General features: G+C 42.3%; 1 protein-coding gene across 5 annotated transcripts in view; it reads left to right on the top strand.

The window, feature by feature from the left end:
• Positions 1 to 27,884, top strand: part of stg1 (stargazin-like protein) — a 71,251-nt gene that overhangs the window by 28,910 nt on the left and 14,457 nt on the right. For 3 of the 5 annotated variants that reach the window (XM_053799000.2, XM_053799001.2, XM_070099286.1), the window contains exons 2-4: positions 19,235 to 21,343; positions 22,275 to 22,367; positions 26,197 to 26,337. In XM_053799000.2, the coding sequence (XP_053654975.2) occupies positions 21,121 to 21,343; positions 22,275 to 22,367; positions 26,197 to 26,337 (457 nt within the window). In that variant the 5' untranslated portion in view covers positions 19,235 to 21,120. The remainder of the gene's footprint in view (positions 1 to 19,234; positions 21,344 to 22,274; positions 22,368 to 26,196; positions 26,338 to 27,884) is intronic. The other 2 variants (XM_053799002.2, XM_053799003.2) reach the window with 1 other exon arrangement.

The following is a 27,884-nucleotide window of genomic DNA, read 5'->3' on the forward strand; positions in this document are numbered from 1 at the left end:
GTCCTATCTCTGGAGTATCCTGTCTGTCCACTTTCTCAATTCCTCTCAGTATTTTGTATGTCGTCATCATGTCCCCCCTAAAACTCCTGTCCTCCAGTGGCATCAGGCCGATTCCCCTTAACCTTTCTTTGGTGTGTGTGTGTGTGTGTACGACAATTCTTACCCCACTTCTCACAAACAAGGCAGCCAGTCAGTCACAACCGTACATTAAACGCCATAATAACCACTACACGAGTGCCACCAGCTACACTCAAACACTATTTACATCACACAAACTAAGGCCATTTTTTTTAATGAGAGAGATTTAGCGGTGACTGTAGGCTCACCTGCAGAGATTACTGTTCTCCCTCATGGCCAGTGGAAGCACGCCGGTTCGTATACAATTTATTTCCGTTAATTTTGTGCAGCGATTTGCAAAATATGCCTATCTTAAAATGTATAAACGAAAGTGTAGCATATTAAATTTAAGGTCTCCGACTTTCTTTAATTCTCTAGTAATTTTCTAATCTTTGACTTCATACTAGAGGCTCTCTGCTGATGTCAGCTATTACACTGGTGTGAATTAAATTTAACATAAGAGCAAGATGTGCCATTAAGTATATCACTGCCGCTGGCCCGCTGCCACCATACTGTTAACGTATACTGATTTTTTAAAAACAAATATTCAACTAAATATAACAAAAGTTTGCTTTTTGATTTCAAAATCGAAACATTTTGTATAATACGCAAATATACATACGTGGTGCTTTGTGTAAATACCTGTGGTGGTGTGGGAAGCCTGCATCACCAACCTTCAAGTATCACTTGTGGTGTGGGAAGCCTGCATCACCAACCTTCAAGTATCACCTGTGGTGTGGGAAGCCTGCATCACCAACCTTCAAGTATCACCTGTGGTGTGCGAAGCCTGCATCACCAACCTTCAAGTATCACCTGTGGTGTGGGAAGCCTGCATCACCAACCTTCAAGTATCACCTGTGGTGTGGGAAGCCTGCATCACCAACCTTCAAGTATCACCTGTGGTGTGGGAACCCTGCACCACCAACCTTCAAGTATCACACATGGCAGCAACACTTACTGAAAAGTTAAGAAACATATAGTTAACCATTTGGGGCCCCTTGGTAGTCGGGGTCCTAAGTAATAATATCTTCATTTACTACAAGTACAACGTATACAGACCATAGCTGACATCAATGACATACTACTATATAGAAAGCCGCTTGTTATGCAGAGCATTTCGGGCAAATTAGGTCAGTTTTGTCCCAGGATGCGACCCACACCAGTCGACTAGCAGCAAGGTACCCATTTTACTCATGGGTGAACACAGGCAACAGGTGTAAGGAAACACGGCCAATGTTTCCACCCCTTCGCCGGGAATCGAACCCGGACCCTCACTGTGTGAAGCGAGAGGTTTTGCCACCAGCCCACGAGGCACAAGATTTAACTCATTTACCTGTGAATCACCACTGTGTATGGGGAGGGTAGGAAAACAATAAATATACATTTTCAATAAAATGTCTGAGCATTTTCTTCGCCAAAATATTAGAGATATGCAAAATATAAAACCAGAGAAATCGTGCGTAAAGGATAAGAATATTAGCTCAGTGTTGTCTCACATTTTCTGTGATTACCCATTTTCTCTCATTTCCAAGAAAATGAAGTTAACTTCCACAAAATCTTTCCTCCTAAACTACCTCACCGGAAAATCGCGAACTTGGAGGGAACCAATTTTCGCTCACTTGTGTATAAATAACTCAAAATTTATCCACGAGAAGCACTCAATATGATTGCATCAACCTCCATATGCTCGCCAATAACCTTAATCCGAAGCCGAATTTCGCAGGGTTGTATATATATACACTGAACATACACTCTCAGTGTACATATTCTTTAATCCATATTTTAGGTATTAAAGTATCGCTGATTAAAGGTGAGTAAGTGAAACGTAGCTTTAATGACCCTCGTTCAGTAGACAAGATCTAAAAATATCAAACCAATCAGGTCAATGTCGCCATCCCGGAAGATCTTCGTCACTCAGATGTAAGAAAATGTCAGAATGTTATATCCCACATAATATGAAGCAGATGTCTCAAGCCTTTGTATCCCCACAATGTGAAGCTTGTTACTACTTACTGCATGTTATATTCAATATAACATTAACTCCTATAAAGAAGGTTTATAAGAAAGATAATGCTAGAGAGAAGCCTTGTGACCGAGCTGAGGAAGAAATCTATTTTACTGTTTAAAATATATACAAGTTATGAGCCTCAGTCTCAACGTTCACTTTAACGTATAATAATGTGATTTTGATGAATTGTTTCAGCTACGGTACTGATCTTTAATTCTTAATTTTTAACCTGCAACACATGCTTTTGGTAATTAGCTGAATGTTATAGATCGTTCCTCTGCATCATCGTTTAACTGTACAGTGACATGTGGTAAAGGGCAAGAACACTGATCAGTTCTGCAGATCTCAGTAGTAAGTGTAACAAACAGTTACTTTAACAGAAGCTGCGCTGGCTGTGTACACTGTATTAGATTATTGTCCATGTCTAGACTGAAATGAGCCTGCCTGGCATGGGCCACTAGGCCTACTGCAGCACTTGTTCTTATAGACCTCACCTCCGTTAATACTCCCTCCCCCACACTCTTTTTTCATCCCCACACCATCTCTCCTCGAGTCCCACACCATCTTTCCTCGAGTCCCACACCATCTCTCCTCGAGTCCCACACCATCTCTCCTCGAGTCCCACACCATCTTTCCTCGAGTCCCACACCATCTTTCCTCGAGTCCCACACTATCTCTCCTCGAGTCCCACACCATCTCTCCTCGAGCCCCACACCATCTCTCCTCGAGTCCCACACCATCTCTCCTCGAGTCCCACACCATCTTTCCTCGAGTCCCACACCATCTTTCCTCGAGTCCCACACTATCTCTCCTCGAGTCCCACACCATCTCTCCTCGAGTCCCACACCATCTCTCCTCGAGTTCCACACCATCTCTCCTCGAATCCCACACCATCTCTCCTCGACTTCCACACCATCTCTCTTGCACTCCCCCCCCCTCAATATATCACATAAAATATGGAACATAATTCAACTTTCAAGGCTACATACAACATACATTGTACTGAGAGTTGTGTGCATTTGATTTTCTTTTATTTATGTCAACAAAGTGCAGCTTTGAGCACAGTTAGTGGCTTTGTCAAATTAGTTTCTAAGCCATAATTCCACAGTATCTGCAGAATAACATGATTTAACCTCCAAAGATGTAGTTCCCCTCCAAAATAGCGTGTTTTCCCGACATCTTGTGGCTGGGTCAAGAGGGGATCAGCTGCCACAAGATGATCAGCACCCTCAACCCCACTCTCATCAATACTCCAACACTTTATATTACTCACTCTTTCTTATCGACCTAATGGCGTCTAGAGCTCATATGTAATTACGTCTGGAGCTTATACAACGTTTCTTAAGTACCTAATTATTCTAGAGCTGATACAATGTTTATCGACATAATTACGTCTAGAGCTGAAACAATGTCTTTCTTATCGACGTATTTACGTCTAGAGATAATGCAACGATGCATTACTGCGCATCAACCGTTGTCTAGTAAGAGAGACAGATCACATAATGAGTGTAAGAACTACTTCAAACTGGAGGGAGACTCTTGCCACCATCCTCCATCACTGTATCAAGCTGGAGGGAGAGACTCCCGTCACCATCTTCCATCACCGTATCAAGCTGGAGGGAGAGACTCCCGCCACCATCCTCCATCACTGTTATATATACACCTGACTAACTGAGACAAACACTTATACATAAGAGTGGACAGAAGGGAAGCAAGGGACTACATAGTAGGAAGACTCAAGATTGGGGGGTCCCAAGGTGGTGATTGCAGTGATGTACAACCTGCCACTGAATAGCAGGAGGCCAAAACAAAAGTACGATGAGAGCAACAGAGCAGAGCAAAGTTACTATTTGTGGGCGATTTCAATTGCAAGGAGACTGAGGAAACCTGGAGCCACACGGGGGACCAGAAACGTGGAGGGCTAAGATGATGGAGGTGGTACTGGAAAACCTCATGCATCAACATGTTAGGGACACTACTAGAGAGAGAGAGGAGAGGATGAACTAGCAAGGCTGGACCTCATATTAACCATGAATAGCTCAGACATTGGGGACATCGCATATGAAAAGCCCCTCTGAGCTAGAGATCACGTGGTCCTGAACTTTGAATACATTATAGAGCTAAAAGTGGAGATGGAAGCAGCATGAGTATGATGGTAGAAGCCAAACTATCAAAGAGGGGACTACATAGGCATGAGGAATTTCCTGCATGAGGTACAGTTGGAAAGAGAACTGGCGGGAAAAAAAATAAAATGATGGAATACGTGACCACAAAATGGAAGGAGGCGGAGAAATTCGTACCCAAGGGCAACAGGTACAATGGGAAGACCAGAACGGGCCCTTGGTTCACCCAAAGGTGTAGAGGGGCCAAAACTAAGTGCGCTGGAGAATGGAAAAGTAGAGAGAAAAAAAAAGAGGAAAATAAGGACACAGGTCGAAGTATAATGGGCTATTTTGGTAGCTGGTAGCGGGTAGTTAAATGATATACTTCTTCGGAGGCTTCTTACTTTATTGATAACTAGTGTTGGGTTACACAGGCTTGTGTGTTTGTGCCCATGGCCCGGGCAGGGCCATGCCCACGAGAGAGAGCTGGGAGGCCTTGTGTCTTGATGCCAGGCCGCTGTGTGAGTGAGAGCGAGGCAAGTCTGGGCATACTGAAGTGGGAAGGCCTAGGTGGCAGCACCAGCATAGCGCGAAATATGAACTAAGCTGGCAGACAGCATGGGCTGTCTGTGCAGACAGTACAGGCTGTCTACAGAAGAGCCAGAAAAGAATACACATGGATAAGGAAAGAGGCCCAGCGGCAATACGAGAACGACACAGAATCGAAAGCCAAATTTAACCCAAAGCTGTCGTACAGTCACATCAGGAAGCAAACGACAGTCAAGGGCCAGGTAATCAGGATGAACAAGGGAGGGGAGATCACAAGAAACGACGTAGAAGTGTGTGAAGAGCTCAACGAGATTTATAGTAGTATTTTCCCTGGAGACTGAAAGGACTCCAGCAAACCGGAATGGAAGGGTACATCAATAAGTGCTGACACACTACACACAACCGAGGAAGTGAAGAGGCTAAGTGAACTAGATACCTCAAAGGCGAGCGGAGCGCACATCTCTCCATAGGTCCTGAGGGAGCAGAGGCGCTGTATGTACCACTAACAACAATCTTCAACACATCTACCAAAACAGGGTAACTACCTGAGGTGTGGAAGACAGCAAATGTAGTCCCAGTTTTTAAGAAAGGAGACATACAGGCAGCATTAACTACAAACCAGTGTCGCTGACTTGTATAGTATGCAGTCATGGTGGAGCACCTATAAACGATAACCAGCATGGTTTCAAGGAAGGGAAGTCCTATGTCACAAAGCTATTGGAGTTTTACAAGGTGACAAAAGACAGGAGAGAGAGAGAGAGAGAGGTAGGTAGGTAGACTATTTTCTTGGATTGTAAGTAGGCTTTCGACACAGTTCCGCACAAGAGATTAGTGCAAAAGCTAGAGGAGCAGGCAGGAATAACTGGAAAGGCACTGCAATAGATCAGAGAGTACCTGACATGAAGGAAATAACGAGTGATAGTACGTAATGAGGTGTCTGAGTGGGCACCTGTTACGAGTCCTTGGACCGGTGGTGCTTCTGGTATATGTGAACGACATGACGGAAGTGATCGATACAGAGTTGTCTCTGTTTACAGACGATGCGAAGCTAATGCGGAGAATTCAAACGGATGAGGATCAAGTAGGACCACAAAGGGATCTGGACAGTCTGCAAGCCTGGTCTAACAACTGGCTCCTGGAGTTTAACCCCACCAAGTGCAAAGTGATGAAGATTGGGGAGGATCAAAGAAGACCGCAGACGGTGCCAAAGGCTGCAAACCTCTAATAAGGAAAAAGACCTTGGGGTATCATACCGAGCACATCTGAGGTGCACATCAACTAAATGACTGCTGCAGCATATGAGCGCCTGACAAACCTAAGAGTAGCGTTTCGACACCCTAGTAAAGAGTCAGTCAAGAAACTGCACACCGCGTGCGTCATGGGCCTGACGTGCGCGGTGTCCCAGAGCTCAGGGTATGTCCTACGAGGAGAGGTTATGGGAAATACACCTGACGACACTGAAGGATAGTAGGGATAGGGGGACATGATAACTATATATATAAAACACTGAGAGGAATTAACAAGGTGGATATTATTATAATCAAAAAGAAGACAAGGTGGATAGGGACAGAATATTTCAGAGCTGCTACACAGAAACAAGTTGACAACGCAGATGAGCCACAGGGATGTCAGGAAGTATTTCTTCAGTCATAGAGTTGTCAGGAAGTGGAACAATCTGGAGAGTGACTTAGTGGAGGCAGGATCCATACTTAGCTTTAAGAAGAGGTACAATGAAGCTCATGTAGCAGGGAGTGGACCTGGTAGCGACCAGCGAAGAGGCGGGGCCACGAGCAGTGAATCGACCCCTGCAACCACGAATAGGCGAGTACACACAAATGCACTACATCCAAGTTATCGTACTGCACAAAGCCTGGCACTGATACAAATGGTTGGTGTTCACTGTTACGTTGGCACCTGAGTTCCTTCACAGTAATTTACATAAACAGAAGCAAAACGAGCTCTTGAGGGAGTCCCAAGCAGGTGTTCGTGAATATCTGTTAGTGGCTCAAGCGCTGAGCACGTGTGTCGCTGGCTGGCTCACTGCCTTATTGCAGAGATTAACACTACGAGCCTTCAACACTTATTGTGATAATCCAGATAATACATACACACACACACGATAAGGCTCTTGGAGCAGGGAGAGTGGACCTACTGGCGACTGACAAATAGGCGGGGCCAGGAGCTAAGACTCGACCTCTGCAACCCCTCCATATACACCTGGGGTGAATATAACACCAATCATATGATCATCAACATACAAGGCTCATAACATCAGCATCAAAGGCAAGGTTAACCAGCCTCACAACAAACAGCATTCGGGAACTTAAAGAATCCTTGAGAATCTTATACACCAACTTTGGAGTCCAGTCCCTGGACCAATTATGTACCTTTGTAATCTTTTGACTACCGCCCACAGGATGGGTATGGGGTGCATAATAAACATATTAAACTAACCACATATGTTAGGCCAATCACTGAGCATGCGGCGCCAGCATGGAGCCCACACCTGCTCCATCAAGTCAAGAAACTGGCGAAGCTTCAAACTCACTCACTCCTTCCTGTTACATTACCTCAACAAACTCTGTTTCTATTACATTAATTAGGGTACATATTTTCTGTTGCAATGATTAGTTTATCAGTTTTGTTACATTAATTAGTTTATCTGTTTTCTGTTACATTAATTAGTGCATCTGTTTTCTGTTACATTAATTAGTGTATCTGTTTTCCATTACACTAGTGTATCTATTTTCTGTTACATTATCGCAACAAATTTGTTGTCTACGACATTAATTTGTGAATCCGATTTCTATTACATTAAATCAGTTAATGTGTTTTTCCTCAACACTGTCTTGGTATATTTGTTATAAATAAAACAACAAACTTTGTAATGTTTGGAATAACAACAGGCAAAATATTTACCTCCATTTGTTAAGTGATAAGTGATTTATAATAAGTGTATATACATAAGGATGGCACAGGATATAAACAGACAGGTGTATGTCTCTCAGCATATATACACCAACAGATGTGTTTTTCTCAGTATCCATACGCTGACCACTTAGATATTAAAATATTCTTGACTGGTGGTATACAGGTGACATGCAGCCTTAATTAATGACTCGTATAGCCGATAGGTTTTAAACTCCGGAGGACACTCAGAATCGCTGGTGTGTGATACCTCCAGGATCAGTCTGCTTCATTATTTCCTCAAGCTTGGTGTGCTTCGGTCATTATGGGTTCCACACTGGTGCTGTACACTCGAGGACTGACCTGATATTAGTGACGTACATTGCGTTGAAGAATTTTTTGTTGAATTTCATTAAGCATGTGCGTCATCTTTGAGGTTCTCTTCTAGTCACTTACACTAATCCCTCAAACCCCTAGTCGCTCACACTGATATCTCCGCTCCTAGTCACTCACACTGATGCCTCACACTCCTAGTCACTCATACGGATGCCTCCACTCCTAGTCACTCACACTAATGCCTCCACTCCTGGTCACTCACACTAATGCCTCCACTCCTAGTCACTCACACTAATGCTTCCACTCCTAGTCACTCACACTGATGCCTCACACTCCTAGTCACTCATACGGATGCCTCCACTCCTAGTCACTCACACTAATGCCTCCACTCCTAGTCACTCACACTAATGCCTCTACCCCTAGTCACTCACACTGATGCCTCACACTCCTAGTCACTCATACGGATGCCTCCACTCCTAGTCACTCACAGACGCCTCCATTCCTAGTCACTCACACTGATGCCTCCACTCCTAGGCACTCACACTAATGCCTCCACTCATAGTCACTCACACTGATGCCTGACATTCCTAGTCACTCACACTGATGCCTCACACATGTTCCTCACTGTCACACTCACTAAAACTGTTAATATACAACCGGCCTCTAGTTTGATCATTAATTTCCAGATAATGAGGCGGGAGGTCAGGCAGCCGCCTCCAACAAACTGCCTCAACACTAAAGGAAGTGACAAAAATAAACGCAACAATAAACATAATTACATATAAATCATACCGGTTGGCTAATGGGGTTTAAAGCCTATCTAAGACTACACGAGGGTCACTGAGACTGCATGTCACCAATCAAGAATGCTTTAATCTCAAATATGGGCCTATTGGAATTAAAATAAAATGATTAAATACTGAGATATAAAGTTCTGCGTGCACTTTTGTTTGCTGTGTGTACACACATATAGTATACAAATTTAATCTTATTAAAGAGGTAAGGTGAATGCTCCCCCCCCTTTGTTAGTGATGAGTGACTAAATAAATCTCTCGTTGTTAGGCTATCCCCTACTCAAACCTGGTAGTATGTGTTGTGATGTATAAGCTTGTAGACTATACATTCGAATTACTAAGTTACTTAAATTACGTCTTTAGCTTCGTTTAACTTTATACTTAATAATAGACTTGATTATTTATCTTAAGTCTCTACTGATAAATTAATCATATGATTAATGTATTGATAGTTTTCACCTCCACCTCAAACTTACAAATATTGTGAAATCAGCTAAGCTACTGTTTGATTTTCCACATCTCTTCACCACCACTCAATAATGCCTTAATATATATTTTTTTTTAAATATGGCTAAGACTTACGCCTACTGGTGAATGTATCCAGAAATCATACTGTTTGCCTTCACTAAGTTACCATAGCTTGAAACATTGCAATTTTTATAAATTTTCACTACTATGCTTATAATAATTTGTTTAATCCAAACATTATAGTGTATGTTGAACCCAAATATTATCTTACTAGTGTATGTTGAACCCAAACATTATATTAAAAGTCTATGTTGAACCCAAACATTCTCTTACTAGTGTATGTTGAACGCAAACATAATATTACTAGCCTATGATGAACCCAAACATTCTTACTAGTGTATGTTGAACCCAAACATTATATTACAAGTCTATGTTGAACCCAAACATTCTCTTACTAGTGTATGTTGAACGCAAACATAATATTACTAGCCTATGATGAACCCAAACATTCTCTTACTAGTGTATGTTGAACGCAAATATTATATTACTAGCCTATGATGAACCCAAACATTCTTACTAGTGTATGTTGAACCCAAACATTATATTACTAGCCTATGTTGAACCCAAATATTCTCTTACTAGTGTATGTGGAACCCAAACATTCTCTACTAGTGTATGTTGAGCCCAAACATTATATTACTAGCCTATGTTGAACCCAAACATTGTTTTACCTATGAAAATCTCCCAGGGCACAGAAAACCAAACTGTTTTAATATACCTTACCATAAAAATATTTTTTTCCGTCGATGGCACTCTGGACGACGACTTTTAAACTGCCGAAGATTCTTTGAAAAAAATTGGTCCTTAACTTTTGGAGGGAGAGTCGACAATAACCCTCATATTCCAGAGGATGGTGCATATATCCTCTCGGATAACGCAGATGCAGAGTAAAATCAACAACTAAATTACCAAAGCGACGTAAACTCTCGCAAAACGAATTACACAAATCACGAAAAACCGATTTGTTGGAAAACAGATGAAAAACAACAGCTGGTGAGGAGTAAATATTAGCATGCTCAACCTACAATTGTTGAGGTGAGGTTACAGTAAACATTAGCGTGTTTCACCTGCTGTTGTTAAGGTGATGTTACAGTAAACATTAGCATGTTTCACTTGCTGTTGTTAAGGTGATGTTACAGTAAACATTAGTATGTTTCACCTGCTGTTAAGGTGAGGTTACAGTAAACATTAGCACGTTTCACTTGCTGTTGCTGAGGTGAGGTTACAGCAAATACACAAATAGCCTGCGCATGAGATAGAGAAGCTTATGACAATGTTTCGGTCCGACTTGGACCATTTACAAGTCACACTAACATGGGAATGAGGGAGCCAGTACATATATAGGCGAGCGGGACAGAGAAGGGACCAAGAGGGGAAGAAAATAGTAGTGGTGGTAATACTGGTAGTGGTAGTAGAAAGTAGGGGGAGTAGTTTTAGTGGCACAAGAAATAGAAAGGGGAGTGAAGGGAGGCAATAGTAGTGGTAGTAGCAATGCAGGAGTCGCAATAATAGCAGAAGTGGGATAAGTCTAAGAAAAAGGAGCACTGCAGGAGAGCTAAGAGCCCACAAGGAGAAGAAGAGAAAATAAAGGAGGAAAAATAGGAGAGGAAAAGAGGTGGAGAGAAAGGAAAGAAAGGCTCGGGACAGGTCAAGAGTGTTTTGAAGTTCGGAACATCTGACAATCTAATGAGAAAGGGAGGCATCTACAGAGACAAAGCCAGGACTAAGATTCATATTAGGAAAGATGTGTACAAGGGATGCTTCAACATGACGGCTAGCCTTCACAGACTAGTAAGTTTATTCAGGTGTACACAAATACAGTTACATAGATTATCATACATAGCAGCGTATGTGTAGAGAACCTAGGATAACCCCCCCCCCCCCCAAAAAAAAAAAAAAAAAAAAAAAAAAAAAAAACATACGCCGTCTGTGAAGGCCAGCAGGGTAAAGGTTTAGCACAGGACCAGTCAGCAAGATGACTGTGATCTCTTAATATGACAGAAAAGAACATATTGGTGTCGAAATCTAACACTTCTTACGGTAAACATTAGCATGCTTCACTTGCTATTGTTGAAGTGAGGAGGAAACAGTATGCTTCACCCATCATTGTTGACACTCATACTTGTAAACCAGCTACACACTATTGTTGACACACACTTGTAAACCAACTACACGCTGCAATCTTTTATATTTTATTTCACCAACGAATACAAAAATAATTTTTTTTCGTGAACTCAACAACTGTGATATAAAGCCGGAACCTTTTTTTTTTTTCTTTAAATTCTGATGAAATATTAAGGTTATTTAGGGTGGCATTGCATCGCTCATCGTGTATGTCTGCCTCAAAAAAATCTTCACCATGAGACAACGAACTAATAGTCTTACTATAAACAGGAAAGTAAGAGCGCATAAAATAGCATGAAAGTGAATTATAATTACTCTCCATTAAAAAATATATTTTATACTAAGTAGCAAGTAACATATAAGAAGATTAAATTTCACACTAGCAAACTATACTCGTAGTATTATTTCTTTCTGTTTACAAGTTTGACCAATATAAAATACCTAGTCGTGGAAAAGTAGTAACACAAAAAGAAATGCTTGCAACCACGCACTGCTCGTGCATGACTGCTACCAGTCTTAAAACACAGTAACCAGACAATTAAACTGACAAACACACTGGCTGATGCAAAGTGGAAAAAAGACAGAACAGTTAAACAGGTAAAACTAAATGTGATTTTTCTGCCTCAGTCAAGAGATCCTCTTCAGAATCTGCTGAAGGTCTGTGAGCGAGGACAAAATCTACAAACTTCATTTTGAGATCATGAGTTCTATAAATTAACAGGTTATTCCTACTATCATAAACTAACAGTTTATTCCTTTTATCAAAAACTAACAGGTTATTCCTACTTTCAAACTAGCAGGTTATTTCTACCGTCATCTACTCTCTAAATTACTTAAACATTAAAAACCTATATTTCAAAGTGTATACCAGACCGAGACACTTAGTGAGCCCTTTATGCCAGTGTCTTCAATGGTAGACTGACACTGAGCACTTGTCAGTGTATTCAAGGGAGCACTGATTTCCTGCCCACTTCACATCCGTGTCTTCAAGGGTAGATACACTGAACATTTGTAGTTCTTCATAGTATGGAATCAAATTTCACTCCTATAATATGAACCTCATCCCTGGGTTCCAACACTCTCCTCTCATGATTATCACTTCTCCATCATTACCATCATGATCTCTCTCTCTCTCTCTCTTCCTAGAGCAGGCAGTTCTCTTAAGGGAGAACATTTTCAGGATTCCAAGTGGCGGCTGCTGCGACTGGCATCATTGTCAATGCAAATTTCTCTGTGAAGGAGGAGGCTGCAGCTGTTTACAACCCACGCTCCCACAGAAGCACACCACACTTTCACACTAGCACCCACACACCATACAAGCACCCACACACCATACAAGCACCCACACACCATACAAGCACCCACACACCATACAAGCACCCACACACCATACAAGCACCCACACACTCACACTCGCACCTACACACTCACACCCACACACAAGCACCAGTACACCACTCACACAACCACCCACACACCATACTCGCACCCACTGCTGTGTTTGTGAAATAAAGTGAGAAATACTGTTTCTCATTAATTAGGCTGTCAACACAGGTTAAATCCCAAATACTGTATATCTCTCAGTATACAGACAGATGTATATCCCACTGTGCTAAATATACCCTCCCTCCCTCACGCAAACAATTGACTGATATTTTATCTCAAATACCAGTATATGTTTTACTTGCTTGGGAACCAATAAATTTTCTTTCAATATTAACAAGACGTTTTCTTCTACATGTTGTTTGGGAACAAAGGAAAAATAATCCCTTCAAAAAAAATCAATAATTCTCACACAGAATGGCAAGACGAGGGAAAATTCTTGAGGATACACCTTGACTTCAATGTGAAATTCTCCACTTTCATTCAGCACATATCTAAGTAAATTTACAAAACTGTGGAGATCCTATGAAGAACACATCACTTTGTTCCTCAAACATTACTCACTCTCCACTAGTCTATCATAAACTCACTTGTGTGAGTTGTGCTTGAAGATCTACTACAACAAATCACATAAAACCCATTGTTACCCAAGAGTAATGAGCTGTTAATCAGTCACACGAGTTAGGTTGTAGATAACAAACATCCCCAGTATTCAAGTCTCAACTTACTGAATGTATAACACACCCACACTTACTATTGTACATTTTATAGAGGAGAGTGAGAAGGTACGTAACCTAGCGCTCCGACTCGGCCTGGAGACTTGTAACACAAGACACAGTACAAGAAATAAGTCTCTCTGATATACCACGTCTTGAACTTGACATTTACGGAAACTCCATGCAAATAAAGGTCCTAAAATTTGAAACTGCCTTCCATAAGATGCAAAAAGTTTTCCTTCAGTCAGGTGATCCAAATATATAGTAAAACAGCAGTTCCTAAGACTGCCTTCAACCCTGCTGAGATCATTTACCTTAAAGACTGACGTCTCAATAACAACACCGCTGTTCTAAATCATTATTGTTCACATTATCACCAATATGTTGCAACACGTGTATTAACCTAATATATCTTCTGCCCCAGTATTCCCCCATACAGACGTTATACCAAACTTACACAAGATACATAATCTTAATTTTTATGTGGTGGACAGGTAAGCCAGTGGAAGGTCTCCGTCAGATGACCAACAGTGGGTCATCATATGACAAAGACCCGCCTCAGGAAACACTTATCCTGTTTTCTGACGAGTCTTAAATAACTTAATCTGTTAAACATGATCTCATCATATCATAACTGATATATAAAATTGTTACAATATTTAAATGTCAAGTATGGGAAACTACAGTGAAGTATTCTAGTAAATTACAATAATTCTCATTGTCTAGCAATTACAGGTTAATTTAAAGGCTGCCAGAAATTCTTTACACAAGTAGCTTTCTTTAGATCAGTTTGTGCATATCAGTTACTTCAATGTTTACTGTGTACCACTTTATATCTATAAAGTTGTTTGTTTGTTGGGTAAACCGTGCACTCAGCCTAGTGTGCTGCTGCTGCTGCTGCTGCTGCTGTTGCTGGTGCTGCTGCTGCCGCTGGTGCTGCTGCTGCTGCTGCTGCTGCTGCCGCTGCTGCTGCCGCCGCCGCCGCCGCCGCCGCCGCCGCTGCTGCCGCTGCTGCTGCTGCCGCCGCCACCGCCGCCGCCGCCGCTGCCTCCGCCGCCGCCGCCGCTGCTGCCGCTGCTGCTGCCGCTGCTGCCGCTGCTGCTGCTGCTGCTGCTGCTGCTGCTGCTGCTGCTGCTGCTGCTGTTGCTGGTGCTGCTGCTGCCGCTGGTGCTGCTGCTGCTGCTGCTGCTGCCGCCGCCGCCGCCGCCGCCGCCGCCGCCGCCGCCGCCGCCGCCGCCGCCGCCAGTAACAAGGGTAATCTCACATATTAAGACACAAATACTACGCATCTTTCACTCTGTATTATACTCACACAATGAAACATCACTTTCATATTCTCTACATGAAAACAATACACACTTACATAAAATAACAAATTAAAGAGACATTCCTGATAACTATAGCTGAGTTCATTAACATATTTACTGCATGTAAATCATTAACACCCAAGAGGAATTTTCCAGTTGATGAACACAGGTAAATACACTACGTGCCGCCACACTATCAACTAACACCTCAATACTCCTGTATAACAAAAATAGCCCTCAATCTTCATTATTACTTTTATTATTATTATTTTTTTTATTATTATGTATCCCTGAAGGGGTACTGGTTGCCTGATTCTTTAATTTTTTTTCTTCCTCCTACTTTATAACTCTAGAACCCCTCATCCGATCGGCTTCAAATTTTGAACGCTTGTTGACGATAACGTAAACGAGATTATAGGAAAACCTGGCATATGCAGGTGCCCTCTGATTAAGTTACTGAACCCCGTCCCAGCATAGAAGAACGACTGAGATAACTTTCAAAAAACACTCAGTGACGCACCAGATCTCGGAACAGGACGAGTTAGAACCCAGGGCAAGTGAGTCCTGAAACTCCAGCCAGTGTGTAAGACACTTGGCCAACGGGCTACAATAAGATTCATCCAACTAGGTAAAGTACTATACACAATAGTGAGGATAGTATGGGCCCCATTTGCCATGGGTTCAAACCCTACATGTTCTGTGGTTTGTTGTTTATTACGACTTCGTGACAGTAGCGGAGCTTCAGACGTTCAGTGAAGTTCCTCCAATTCAGTTTGTGCAGGGCAAAGTTCTGTTAAGGCAATGTATATATATTTTTTCAAAATTGTGATTCGTTAAAACTTTCATCAAGCTGGACTGTTTTAAGAGACGAATTCTTTTAGAGAATTGGAAATAATTCTTAAACTAACACAGCTGAAAAAAAAATTAAAAATAATATTGAAAACTAGCATTTTTAAATTTCCCAGCTGAATGAACCCATAAATACTGCAGAGCGTGATGCCAGAGTCGGTCATCTCTTAGCTACACTTCTCTTAAACATTTAGGGTTTTCATTTAGAGCTTCATAACGCCTCATCTATTTGGGTTCAAATATCAAACCCTGGACATATGTTACTAGATCTAGCAATTAATAAGTGCTCTTTGTTCCATTTTATAAATACCATTCCGAAACTTATTTCCACGAAATTGCTTTAAAGATCCTAGTTTGATTGTCTTCACAATTTCGTGCATCACCAAGTAATTAACTTGTACTTATATTGTTTATAATTCGGATATATACACAGTTGTTACACATATTTTACACAGATGATGCACACGTGTTACGCAGTTGTTATAGGAGTCACATCAATGCCCACTCTCCTATTAATTATTAAGCTTCTTATAGCAAGCAAGTACGAAACATTTATTAAAATACTCGTATAAGCGTCAGGTGACATGATCACAACGTACAAAATACTGAGAGGAACTGACAGGGTGGAGAGAGCGAGTCTGTTCCTGAAGTGGGAATCAGAGACACGAGGGCACAGCTTTAAGCTGAAAACTCATGTAAATCACCGGGTTGTTAGGAAATACTTCTTTAGCCTTAGAGTAGTCAAGCAGTGGAATTACCTAGACAGTGAAGTGGTAGAGGCAGGTTCCATACATAGTTTAAGAACAGGCATGATAGTGCTCACGCAGTAGCGACCAGCAGAGGCAGGACCAGGAACTGAGACTCGATCCATGCAACCGCAATTTGGTGAGTATACACACACGTACATACACACACACACACACACACACACACACACACACACACACACACACACACACACACACACACACACACACACACACACACACACACACACACACACACACACACACACACACACACACACACACACACACAGTTAACTTACATTGTTTTCCTGTAAGCTGTCCTAACTGACCAATTTGTCTGTGATAATGTTGCTGTGAACGTTGAAGCCACTTACTGGCGTCCTCCCGCGCCGCCCGCACCGCCCGCACCGCCCGCACCGCCCGCACCGCCCGCGCCGCCATCCGCCCACAATACCCAGAGTTATTCTACCAAGCATAGTCTAGGTTTAAATGGGTTAGGTTAGGTTGGTTTAGACTTGATTCTTTATGCTATGTTAGATTAAGGGAGGTTGGGAAGGATAAGGATAGGTTAGCTTAGGTTAGAGTAGGCTAGGTAAAGCTACGTTAAGTTATGGCAGTAAAGACAACACATGCCGTTGTTTATGAGCGGCATGCGTAAGTGTCAGCAGACAAAGTGTCTGCAGTGTCAGCAGACAGGCAGTCTAGATAACGTCAGGAGCAGTGTCAGCAGACAAAGTGTCTGCACAGTGTCAGCAGACAGGCAGTCTAGATAACGTCAGGAGCAGTGTCAGCAGACAAAGTGTCTGCACAGTGTCAGCAGACTGTCTGCACAAACAACAAAGTGTTTTGATAATTCACTCGAAAACGAGAAACTATTTACATAATTTTTATAACTGTTTCACAGTGTTGTTGTTAATGTCAGTGTTACTACAATTATTGATAACATTATTCTTACTATGGCGTCTATTGTTCTTCATTATTATAATAATAATGTTGATATTATTGCTATTGTTGTTGTTTCCTGTTTTATTGTTTTTTTTTTCTGCAAGTGTGAGGTCATGTTTAATGGTCAACAAGGTTTAAAGTCTATCTACTACACCAGGGTCATTAAGGTTGCAAGTAACATTTTCACCAGCAGGCAAGAATACTTTAAAACCTGACAGGATATATAAACTGATAAACATACAGTGCATATACACAGACATACAATGTATATACACTGAGACATATACGGTACATATACACTAAGAGACATACACTGAGGCAGTATATATAAACCGAGACATACACTGTATATACACATATCTACACTGTATACACTGAGACACTATATACACTGAGAAATATACACTGACACAATATAAACAGTGCATATACAGTGCATAATAGTATAATAGACATACAGTGTATACAGAGACAGTGAATACACACTGAGAAAGTGTATGTACACAGTGTGTATATACACAGACATATACACCTCTCAGTGTATACATGGTGTCAGGTGTAAGGTAAGAAGGGCGTATCAACACCTGAGGTAATTATCACTTGTTTACCTGTGACCTCACCACCAACACGCCCAGTTAGTATATTGAAGAAGCACTAAACCCACAGGAGCTCTATGGTACCTGGGGAATGGGAGGTGATCAGCTTCGATCCAAGGAAGAGGAGAACAGGTCCAATTCCTTTAATCAAAAGCCCCTCACCAGCATCAAAGAACTTTCTTTGAAGTAACCAAATCTGCTCTAATTCACACTTGATACTTACACTATATCTCACTTATACTGTCTGTCGTGTACTGTCTTACTCACACCGTCTGTCTACCTGGAGAGAGTTCCGGGGGTCAACGCCCCCGCGGCCCGGTCTGTGACCAGGCCTCCTGGTGGATCAGAGCCTGATCAACCAGGCTGTTACTGCTGGCTGTACGCAAACCAACGTACGAGCCACAGCCCGGCTGGTCAGGAACCGACTTTAGGTGCTTGTCCAGTGCCAGCTTGAAGACTGCCAGGGGTCTGTTGGTAATCCCCCTTATGTATGCTGGGAGGCAGTTGAACAGTCTCGGGCCCCTGACACTTATTGTATGGTCTCTTAACGTGCTAGTGACACCCCTGCTTTTCATTGGGGGGATGGTGCATCGTCTGCCAAGTCTTTTGCTTTCGTAGTGAGTGATTTTCGTGTGCAAGTTCGGTACTAGTCCCTCTGTCTTGTACTCTCTCACCTGTATTGTCTGTCTTGTACTGTCTCTCTCACTTATACCGTTTGTCTTGTACTCTCTCACCTGTACTGTCTGTCTTGTACTGTCTCTCTCACTTATACCGTTTATCTTGTACTCTCTCACCTGTACTGTCTGTCTTGTACTGTCTCACTTATACTGTCTTATTTGTATTGCCTCACTTGTACAAACAACAGTAACATATATAACTTACATAATTAGCAACACTAATACAACTAACATACGTAACTAACACAACTTACATAATTAGCAACACTAATACAACTAACATACGTAACTAACACAACTAACTTACATAATTAGCAACACTAATACAACTAACATACGTAACTAACACAACTAACTTACATAATTAGCAACACTAATACAACTAACATACGTAACTAACACAACTAACTTACATAATTAGCAACACTAATACAACTAACATACGTAACTAACACAACTAACTTACATAGCTGACAATAACACATAACATACATTAATTAACTTGACAGCTAAACAAAATCACTTTAAATTATTTTGATATTCTCAGAAAGCATGAGAAATACAGTGTAGAAATAATGAAAGAAAGATAATTTCCAAGAAGAAATCGATATATTTCTGCCGTGTGCCATGTACAGTGATGACACTCAAGGACAGTGTTGTGTAGTGATGGCACTCAGGAACACTGTCATGTGCAGTGATGACACTCAAGAACAGTGTTGTGTAGTGATGGCACTCAGGAACACTGAGTGTCATGTGCAGTGATGACACTCAAGAACAGTGTGTTGTGTAGTGATGGCACTCAGGAACACTGAGTGTCATGTGCAGTGATGACACTCAAGAACAGTGTGTTGTGTAGTGATGGCACTCAGGAACACTGAGTGTCATGTGCAGTGATGACACTCAAGAACAGTGTGTTGTGTAGTGATGGCACTCAGGAACACTGAGTGTCATGTGCAGTGATGACACTCAAGGACAGTGTTGTGTAGTGATGGCACTCAGGAACACTGAGTGTCATGTGCAGTGATGACACTCAAGAACAGTGTGTTGTGTAGTGATGGCACTCAGGAACACTGAGTATCATGTGCAATGATGGTACTCGAGTTAACTTAAAATGTTTTGTTTATTTTGCTTAGGAATTATAGTGAACAAAGATGGAAAGAGGGACTCGAGTACAATAAGATAAAGATGTGGAAAGAGAAAAGTGAGGAACCAAAAATTTATTATTAATGTGGAGGGTGAAGAAACCGCAGAAGCAGGGAAGAAGAGGGCAAAAATGAGGTAAGACAACACGTTCCGAGACGAGAACTGAGAAACAGATTGGTGAAGGATAATTGTATATTATTCAGCTAATAGAGCTGGGCACTCTGAGGAAAATAAAAATAATACAAATCACGAAGGAAATAACAACGGAAATGGAAGGGAGCTTTTGAAGGCAGACAGGCAGATCTCTGAGGATAAGAGAACTTACTAATGCTTAAAGAGCATAAAGTCAGTTGAAGCTAGATATGAGGAGTGTGTTAAGATAGTTGTCAGGGTCTATTACGGAGATATAAGTCAGGTATCACCTAAGAGGAGATGGGGCGATGTGTCATCTACTAGGAAGTTAGGTACTACCAAGAACTGAACAGAAACTAGAAAGACACGTGTCACCTAGAAAAAGTGACCAAGTGCAACACAGAAAGAGGACGGGCTAACTTAGATACTACAACTAGAAAATATATAAAAGCTAATATATCAGCTAAGAAATATGTGCCAAATGAAAAGATTAAAAAAAAAATCATCAAACGAAATTGTAAACTGTAAGTTAAGAGAAGAACAAGGGTAAGTGTATCAGCTGGGAAAGAAAAAAAAGTAATAATCAGCTAGACGGAAAAAGGAGGATGTTAGGGAGGTCAGCTGGCCTCAAGCCAGATGTAGACGACTCCTCACAATACCAGCTGAAAGATGAGCCAACCAGCTGCAACCATCGTCCCGGGAGACTCACAACACTTAAGTAGTGTTAGTAAGCTAGGAGAAGCTGCAAGGAAGTGGACGAAGCTAACAATAATTAGGTGAAATGAAAGACAAACTGGTTTGTAGAGTGAAGTGGCAACATTTTTGTGCTAAGAAGTGCTCAGAGTCAAGAAAGAACAGCTGGTACATTCTATGGAGGAATGACGTTCATGATCAGTGAACAAAGGTCCTTCAATGTATAGGGAGTGCATAATAGTACTTTAATACTGTTACGGGTTCTAGTCTTAGCTCCTGGCCCAGCCTCTCAACTCACGAATTGGGACATACTATTTTAGCCACACGGAACCTATTATTCTTACTCTTAAAACTGTGTATGGACTCTTGTTTCCAGCACTTACTCGTCCAGATCGTTAGGTGTCCTAACTACTGTCAGACTGGAAAAAAGTACTTCCTGACATCCCTGTAACACATTTACGGCTGATGATAATGTTAAGTGTAGACACGACAGTGCAGCTGTTGTGGGTGGGGACATCAGCAGCTGCTGTAGTGAGCGGTGTGTGTGTACTGGCAGCCATCAGTGGTAATTCTTGGCTCACTTCTGAGGAAAGAATTCCCAACCCCGCCTACAGGAACGGTTCTTCAAGAGTGGAGCATCTTAGCAAGTACACTGTCAGCGGTCTCTTCACCCTGTGTACTACTGAAGGTCAGTTACTGACGCTGCCAATACTTCTCATACCTCTTAATGTCACTTCCTTTACCACTTGTCTGAGAGTTCCTTAATGTCACTTCCTTTACCAATTGTCTGAGAGTTCCTTAATGTCACTTCCTTTACCATTTGTCTGAGAGTTCCTAGGTGTCACTTCCTTTACCACTTGTCTGAGAGTTCCTTAGTGTCACTTCCTTTACCACTTGTCTGAGAGTTCCTAGGTGTCACTTCCTTTACCACTTGTCTGAGAGTTCCTTAGTGTCACTTCCTTTACCACTTGTCTGAGAGTTCCTTAATGTCACTTCCTTTACCAATTGTCTGAGAGTTCCTAGGTGTCACTTCCTTTACCACTTGTCTGAGAGTTCCTTAGTGTCACTTCCTTTACCACTTGTCTGAGAGTTCCTTAATGTCACTTCCTTTACCACTTGTCTGAGAGTTCCTTAATGTTACTTCTACTACTTAAGATCTCATGAATAGATTAACCTTAGTGCCAAGGCACTAACCCAGGGCAAACTAGGACACTAACCCAGAGCAAGCAACCAGGACACGAACCCAGAACCCGCACACAAGAGCGGCCTGTGCAAACCAAAGTTAAGTAAGTACCATAACTTCTCTGTTCTAGTATCACCATAAGTTGCTTGTCCTGGTACCCAACACAAGTTGCTTGTCCTGGTACTTCAACATAAGTTGCTTGTCCTGCCACCCAACACAAGTTGCTTGTCCTGGTACCCAACACAAGTCGCTTGTCCTGCCACCCAACACAAGTTGCTTGTCCTGGTACCCCAACACAAGTTGCTTGTCCTGCCACCCAACACAAGTCGCTTGTCATGATACCCCAACACAAGTTGCTTGTTCTGGTACCCAACACAAGTTGCTTGTCCTGGTACTCAACAACTTATATGGTACTGCCTTACTTTCTCTCCCACAGTGGGCAAGACAGAGTTCATATGTACCAGGATTGACTACTTTCCTTCAGAGATGTACACCCCAGATCCCCAGGATTCAACTACTGCCATCCTCTGTAAGTACCTGTAGTGTTACCACCCCTGTAAGTACCTGTAGTGTTACCACCTCTGTAAGTACCTGTAGTGTTACCACCTCTGTAAGTACCTGTAGTGTTACCACCCCTGTAAGTACCTGTAGTGTTACCACCTCTGTAAGTACCTGTAGTGTTACCACCTCTGTAAGTACCTGTAGTGTTACCACCTCTGTAAGTACCTGTAGTGTTACCACCTCTGTAAGTACCTGTAGTGTTACCACCTCTGTAAGTACCTGTAGTGTTACCACCTCTGTAAGTACCTGTAGTGTTACCACCTCTGTAAGTACCTGTAGTGTTACCACCCCTGTAAGTACCTGTAGTGTTACCACCCCTGTAAGTACCTGTAGTGTTACCACCTCTGTAAGTACCTGTAGTGTTACCACCCCTGTAAGTACCTGTAGTGTTACCACCCCTGTAGGTACCTGTAGTGTTATCACCCCTGTAAGTACCTGTAGTGTTACCACCCCTGTAAGTACCTGTAGTGTTACCACCCCTGTAAGTACCTGTAGTGTTACCACCCCTGTAAGTACCTGTAGTGTTACCACCCCTGTAAGTACCCGTAGTGTTACCACCCCTGTAGGTACCTGTAATATTACCACCCCTGTAGGTACCTGTAATGTTACCACCCCTGTAAGTACCTGTAATGTTACCACCCCTGTAGGTACCTGTAGTGTTACCACCCCTGTAGGTACCTGTAGTGTTACCACCCCTGTAGGTACCTGTAGTGTTACCACCCCTGTAGGTACCTGTAGTGTTACCACCCCTGTAGGTACCTATAGTGTTACCACCCCTGTAGGTACCTGTAGTGTTACCACCCCTGTAGGTACCTGTAGTGTTACCACCCCTGTAGGTACCTGTAGTGTTACCACCCCTGTAGGTACCTGTAGTGTTACCACCCCTGTAGGTACCTGAAGTGTTACCACCCCTGTAGGTACCTGTAGTGTTACCACCCCTGTAAGTACCTGTAGTGTTACGACCCCTGTAAGTACCTGTAGTGTTACTGCCCTTGTAAGTACCTGTAGTGTTACCACCCCTGTAGGTACCTGTAGTGTTACCACCCCTGTAGGTACCTGAAGTGTTACCACCCCTGTAAGTACCTGTAGTGTTACGACCCCTGTAAGTACCTGTAGTGTTACTGCCCTTGTAAGTACCTGTAGTGTTGCCATAACTATAAGCATCAGGACAGTGTTGCTATACCTAACACACCTCGGGATGAAGCAACACAAAGTGAATAGATATACGAGAGAGATTAAAGATTATAACAAGGGTAGGGAAAGAAAAGTTTATGTAATCTGAGAGAGAGAGAGAGAAAGAGCCTGGCTACACTGACAGCTGACAGTTTCATAAATATTCTTTTAACAATACATTTAAGAAAGAAACAATTGTACAAGGTAAAAGAGGTGCAAAATATTCCAAGACAACTATTTTAAATAACATGGATCCAAAGTAATGCCTTGGAATGATCAACTTTCTGGCAGCTGAAGTATGCTCAAGGCATATTCCCATAAGAAAAAAGAAATAAATTGGTGAGAGAGAGAGAGAGAGAGAGAGAGAGAGAGACGCTCTCTCTACAGAAGGCGAAGAATCACCGATCTCCTCAAGGGGCCTGGATCATCTGAAATACGGAAAAGCACTGATCAGGGAAGTTAAATGAGTCATACAGGATCCAGGAGAGACAGAAGCCAAAAGCAATTGGTGAAATCGAAGGAAATTCAAAATATTTCTTTTCATATTCCAAAAAAAAAAAAAAAAAAAAACAACATCTAGTATCGGGTCTTTCGCAGAGAGATGACAAAGAAATGAGCGAGATACAGAAATCTCAGAACGACTGTGTGTTTAGCAAGCCATTAATCAGTCTAAAGATCGACAATCCAAATTATTTTGTCAAGAACGAATCTCAAAACCCTGTCATTGTATGCCAAATTTCTGCCATAACCCTAACTCTACTAGACTTTGAAAAAAAAATTGACAACATGCCCATGCACTCAGCCCCAGGCTGTTCATTAAGAACTGCAAGAAATCCCTTTCGCGTGCTTTAAGTATGCTATGGAGAGGAAGCATAGACATGGGTTAATCCCATAGTCTATAAAAACAACGAATATAGCCCCACTCCATAAAGATGGTAGCAAAGCAATAGCTAAGCACTACAGACCAATAGCTCTAACGTCCCATATAAAAATCTTTGAAAGAATTCTAAGAAGCATGATCGCAAACCACTTGGATTCCCAACAACTGCACAATCATGGGCAGCATGGGTTTAGAGAAGGCTGATCCTGCCTCTCGCGACTCCTGGACCACTATGATATGGTCATGGATGTACTGGAAGACAGAATGCAGATGTAGTATACACAGATTTTGCAAAAGCCTTTGACAGTTATCACTTTAGTACGCACAAAATGCGTACTATAGGGATAACTGGCAAAGAGGGCAGATGGATCTTCCATTTTCTAACCACCTGAACACAATGAATAGTGATAAATAGTTAGGTTGGAGGCTGCCACAGTGAGAAGCTGTTCCACAAGGCACAGTACTCGCCCCCCATCTCGCTCTTCATCCTCATATCAGACAAGAACAGATGTAAACCATAGCACTGCGTCATCCTTAGTAGATGCCACTAGAACTTGCACGCGACTGCCATCCATTGAGGACACGGTAAATCTGCAAGGAGATATAAGGCAAGTTTTCCAGTGGGCAACGGATAGCTATGATGTTCAATGAGGACAAATTTAAATTACTCCGTTGTGGAAAACTGGAGTAAATAATAACCAGAACTTAGTATACCACAAACTACACAACAGAACGGAAAAGTGGAGTGAAGGACTTGGGAGTGTTAATGTTAGAGGATCTACCATTCAAAGATCACAAGCGTCACTATCACATCTGCGAGGAAAATGAAATGAATAATGAGAACCTTCAAAACAAAGAGATGCTAAGCTAATATTGATCCTTTTTAAATCACTTGTTCTCTCTAGGCTGGAATACTGTTGTACACTATCTCCGTTCAGGGCAGGTGAAATCGCAGATCTAGAGAATGTACATAAAACTTTTATTGCACATATAAGTTCCGTCAAACACTTAATTACTGGAACGCTTGAAGTCGACCTGTACTCGCTCGAGCGCAGGCGCATGGCACATCATAATCTACACCTTTAAAATCCTAGAGGGGTTGGTTCCAAATCTGCACATAGAAATCACTCCTTACAAAAGACGGTGCAATATACCCCCAATGAAAAGTAGTGGCGCCATTGGTACACTAAATGAAAAAAACAAAGTGTCTGGGGCCCAAGACTGTTCAACAGCCTCCCATCAGGCATAAGGAGAATTACCAATAGACCCCTGGCTGCCTTTAAGAGGGTGCTGGACAGATACCGAAGTCGGTACCTGACCAGCCAGGCTGTGGTTCGTACGCTGGTCTACATGCGGCCAGCAGTGACAACCTGGTTGATCAGGCCCTGATTCACCGAGAGGACTGGTCAAGGACTGGGCCACGGGGGCGGTGACCCCTGGAACACCCTCCAGGTAATATAAAAAGAACCAGCAAATAACCTTGCTTACCTCCCTCCCTCCCTCTTCCTATCTACAACCTCTTCCTCTCTCTAACAACCATTCTTAGCTCTCTCCGTCTACCCACAACCTCCTTCACTGCTGTCTTGCCAATATATTATGTTTATTTAAAGTAACATTTGTTATGTATGACCTGACTTTGTGTTGTGTGACCTACTGAACTTGGGTTAGTTATGACCTTACCTTTTTTCTCCTTACTTGCGGTAACCTGGGCGTGGCGGTGATGACCTGGTGGTGATGTGGGCAGATGCGGTGCTGAAGTCTGCAGGTTACCTGGTGACAGCGGTGGTGGTGCTCCTGGTGGCTGAAGTGTTGTGTATCATTGCTCTCTGCTCCAGCAGGCGACCAGCACTCATCTTCCTCGCTGGAGTCACCTTCATCCTTGCTGGTCAGACAACCAACCAACATCAGTACTGAACATAACTAGTGTACATGAGTAATGAACATGAGTAGTGTACACGAGTAGTCCCCTGATCTGAGTAAGTTATCTCAGTATTGCATAACCTCATCCCCTGTACTTCAGTGATCCAAGTAAGTTATCCCAGCACAATTATTGTGATGGCCTGAAGCACGACCAAGCGTCTTAGACGCCGTGTTTTACGGCGTCGAAGACGCTGTTTTTTCCTCCCCAAAAAGTAGAAAATTTACCTAGCGTCTTGGAGGCCTCAACTTAAGCCTAGAGAAATGTTTCGACACTAGAAAGTAATAAAAGCTCCTGTATATGATCCAATAATGAATCGTGTAAATTATTTTGCATAAAATGATAAAAAATAATCTTAAAAAAATTCGCTTAGCACCAGCAGGGTAAGGTAAACTAGGCGATGGAGGCGGACGGACTACGTGTATTATCAGTAGGCTAATTCGCCTGTTTGATTATAATAATAATTCGCCTGTTGATCATCAAACCACTCTGTAATATTTTTACTCACCTCAGACGATCCTGATATTAAGGGAACATGTCAGATATAAAGAGCAAAAGTAAAATTGCGGTATGCTAATAGGGGTACAAATATTGATACATAACACGTGAGTGAGAGTGTCGAGCAACTGCTCAACTGCAGCTAAACTGAGTGACACTGCAAGACACAAAAGTTGTGATGAATGGTTTGAAAAACCGACAAGTTGAAGATTGAGACACTTATGCAGCATATGGGAATCTTTATTCAGGAAACGTTTCGCCACACAGTGGCTTCATCAGTCTATTACAAAGAGGAAGGCGTAAGGAGAGGAGGAGAATGAGGTAATCAGTCCCTCAACCTGGAGTCGATGTGTTCAGTCCATCAATCTTGTAGAATGTACAGCATAGGGCCGTAGACGTGGCTTATATACTGTAGTGAGGTGACGTGAAGCAGATGGAGGCGGGGTCATAGTGGTACCATCCACTAGTCGAAGTAGGTCTTCGTCCAAAGGTTGAACAAGTGTTGAAGAATTCTTTGTAACAAGATCCCATGATGCTGCAGTGTCTGACAGTTGTGATGTCAGACACTGCAGCATCATGGGATCTTGTTACAAAGAATTCTTCAACACTTGTTCAACCTTTGGACGAAGACCTACTTCGACTAGTGGATGGTACCACTATGACCCCGCCTCCATCTGCTTCACGTCACCTCACTACAGTATATAAGCCACGTCTACGGCCCTATGCTGTACATTCTACAAGATTGATGGACTGAACACATCGACTCCAGGTTGAGGGACTGATTACCTCATTCTCCTCCTCTCCTTACGCCTTCCTCTTTGTAATGGACTGATGAAGCCACTGTGTGGCGAAACGTTTCCTGAATAAAGATTCCCATATGCTGCATAAGTGTCTCAATCTTCAAGACACAAAAGTATTACCAAGCACAAGAAAACTGAAGAACCATTCCGTACACAAAGACAATGCTTCAATTAAAAAAAAAATAAGCAGCGATGTAAGAACAGAGGGAAATATAC

This window comes from Cherax quadricarinatus, chromosome 66 (genome assembly GCF_038502225.1).
Source record: "Cherax quadricarinatus isolate ZL_2023a chromosome 66, ASM3850222v1, whole genome shotgun sequence".
Taxonomy (NCBI): Eukaryota; Metazoa; Arthropoda; class Malacostraca; order Decapoda; family Parastacidae; genus Cherax; species Cherax quadricarinatus.